The sequence below is a fragment of the Corvus brachyrhynchos genome, unplaced genomic scaffold (genome assembly GCF_000691975.1).
Source record: "Corvus brachyrhynchos isolate BGI_N302 unplaced genomic scaffold, ASM69197v1 scaffold544, whole genome shotgun sequence".
NCBI classification, from domain to species: Eukaryota; Metazoa; Chordata; class Aves; order Passeriformes; family Corvidae; genus Corvus; species Corvus brachyrhynchos.
The window spans coordinates 2064277-2066402 of NW_008238325.1; the positions used below are offsets into that span (position 1 = coordinate 2064277).

The 2126-nt window shown below is 49.2% G+C and overlaps 1 protein-coding gene across 1 annotated transcript in view; it reads right to left on the reverse strand.

The window, feature by feature from the left end:
• Positions 1–2126, reverse strand: part of IQCJ (IQ motif containing J) — a 19577-nt gene that overhangs the window by 3563 nt on the left and 13888 nt on the right. The window contains exon 2 of the mRNA XM_017734360.1: positions 503–567. Within this exon, the coding sequence (XP_017589849.1) occupies positions 503–567 (65 nt within the window). The remainder of the gene's footprint in view (positions 1–502; positions 568–2126) is intronic.

Here is a 2126-nt window from a genome sequence, read left to right on the forward strand (position 1 = left end):
CCATCCCTGCACCACGCTGGGAAAGCTGGAGAGGGAAACGGAAAGGAACAATGGGAATGCTGGCAGCAAATGAGGTACAGCAGCAAAAGCCACGTGGGGGGTGAAGAATGAATTCTTTGTAATAAATGATGGCTGAGGATCTGCTGCTGGGAACTGATGGCTTGGAGAAAACAAAGTGAAAATGCTGGAATATCCAAATCCAGCACCTGGGAGCGCTGCCTGGGACGGGAGCAGCAGCAGGGGTTGCATGGCAGCTTGTGGCAGGGAAATTCGGGACATCAGACCCCAACCTGTGGAGTGATTTTGAGACTTCACTGGGCACTCAATGACATCACTGTCAGAAATCACCCTCCTGTAACTACAGATGGGAATCGTTTATGGGAGACAGGCAAAACTGGGAATATTGTCCGGGACAAAGAGGATCCCTCAGCAAAGGTTTCAGTCCTTAAAAAACCCATTTCACTTTATCATGGGCGAGACACTTTGGGAAAGGCACATTTACCTTTGGAGCGAGCCTTTGCCACCATTGACCTGTTCCAGGGTGTGCTGGAGCCTCCTGAGCTCTTCCTGCAAGGAGAGAGAGAAAAAAATTCATTATTTTTATGGGAAAGCCCTTGGATGACATTGGAGATCCCCTCTCAACCTCCAAACAAAGCAAGTTTTGAGTCAACCCTGAAACAAAACAATCCACCAAGTGCCACCTATGAGATTTTAAACTTAGAAATCCGAAATAGTGACAGAGAAAGCAATATTTTATTGATAATCCAGCACGAGCTTGGAAGGAAATATCAGAGCATCATTTTCCATGAGCCCCGGGATGAGGGCTGAGCAGAGAACAAAAAAGCAAAAGCCAAAATCGGCTGTGACATTTTTGACCATTCCGAATGAAACATCACTGGGCAGCACCTCTGAAAGCCGGGATAAAAGGGACAGAGGCAGCTCTGGAAGGGGCCCGGCAAAGTTTGCATCACTGGGAAGAGGAGGAAACAGGAAATCGATCCTAATTGCAGCTGGGCATCATTAACCGTGGAACACTGGCCGGTGCTCCTCGCCACGGGATGGATGGAGCTGCCCGTGCTGCTGTGCCCATGGAAAAGGGGTTGGGTGCTGCAGGGGCACTGCGGGCACAGGGACAGCCAGGATGGTGCTGGGCCACCCCCAGCTCCACATCCTGCCCACAGTGACCCAGCTGCAGCTCCAGGGAGTTAAACTGGAAGGGCTCCGTGCTGCTGCCGGAATCCAGGATGAGTTACAGCACCTCTCTGGGCCCGGATATAACACAAACACAGTGGAAAACTTCCTGAGCTTTTCTCTTCCCTCATCCAGTGGGATACAGACACAGACAGGGATTGGGCAGCTGCAGACACGGAGACACTGAGGGGAAAAAAGCCAGGAAAGCTTGAGGAGCACACTCAGAGCAACCCAAAGTGTCTTCTTCCTGCTCGTTCCGTTTATCTGTTAATTATTTTTCAGCCTGAGGGTACCCAGCATCCTGGGCTTTGTTAATTTTGTATTTCCTCGTTTTTTATTGCTTTAATTGCACGACACTCTGGAGTCTGGATTACTTTGGAGAGGAACACGAGGAGATGGTAACACAGGCAGGGTGAATTCCAGCATGGAAGGGAGGGGAAATCTCATATGACAGATCCATTTCTGAATTCCCAGGGGAGGGGTTTTCCCCAGAAAAAGCAGGAAGCTCCTGTTATAGCTCCTGAGCCTGTTAGTTCTAGTGACAACAACAGAGGAGTGTTTGAAAACTGAGAGGAAATCCATTAATCCAATTTTCAGCTTTCCAGCACGGGGGACCGTCTGTAATTTTCACAAAAGAGGGATGAACTAGTTTGGGAATCAGAAAGTTCCTGTAAAAAATAACCTCCCTGTCAATGAGGAAATATGATTTCTCTATTATTTTCTACACTCTTCGAAGCCCCGTTTAGGCCAAGCACTGTGGGTTTGGAATATAAGCAAAGGAATTGCTTTTGGGAAAGGGTATGGGAGTATCTGCCACACTGCTCTGTCCCCAACGTCACAGCAAGGGCCTTTCCTTGGATAAACCTCCAGGGTTTAATGCCAGGATCCTCCAACACTCCTGGGATTGCCCATCCCTGGGCAGGACGGGCATTCCT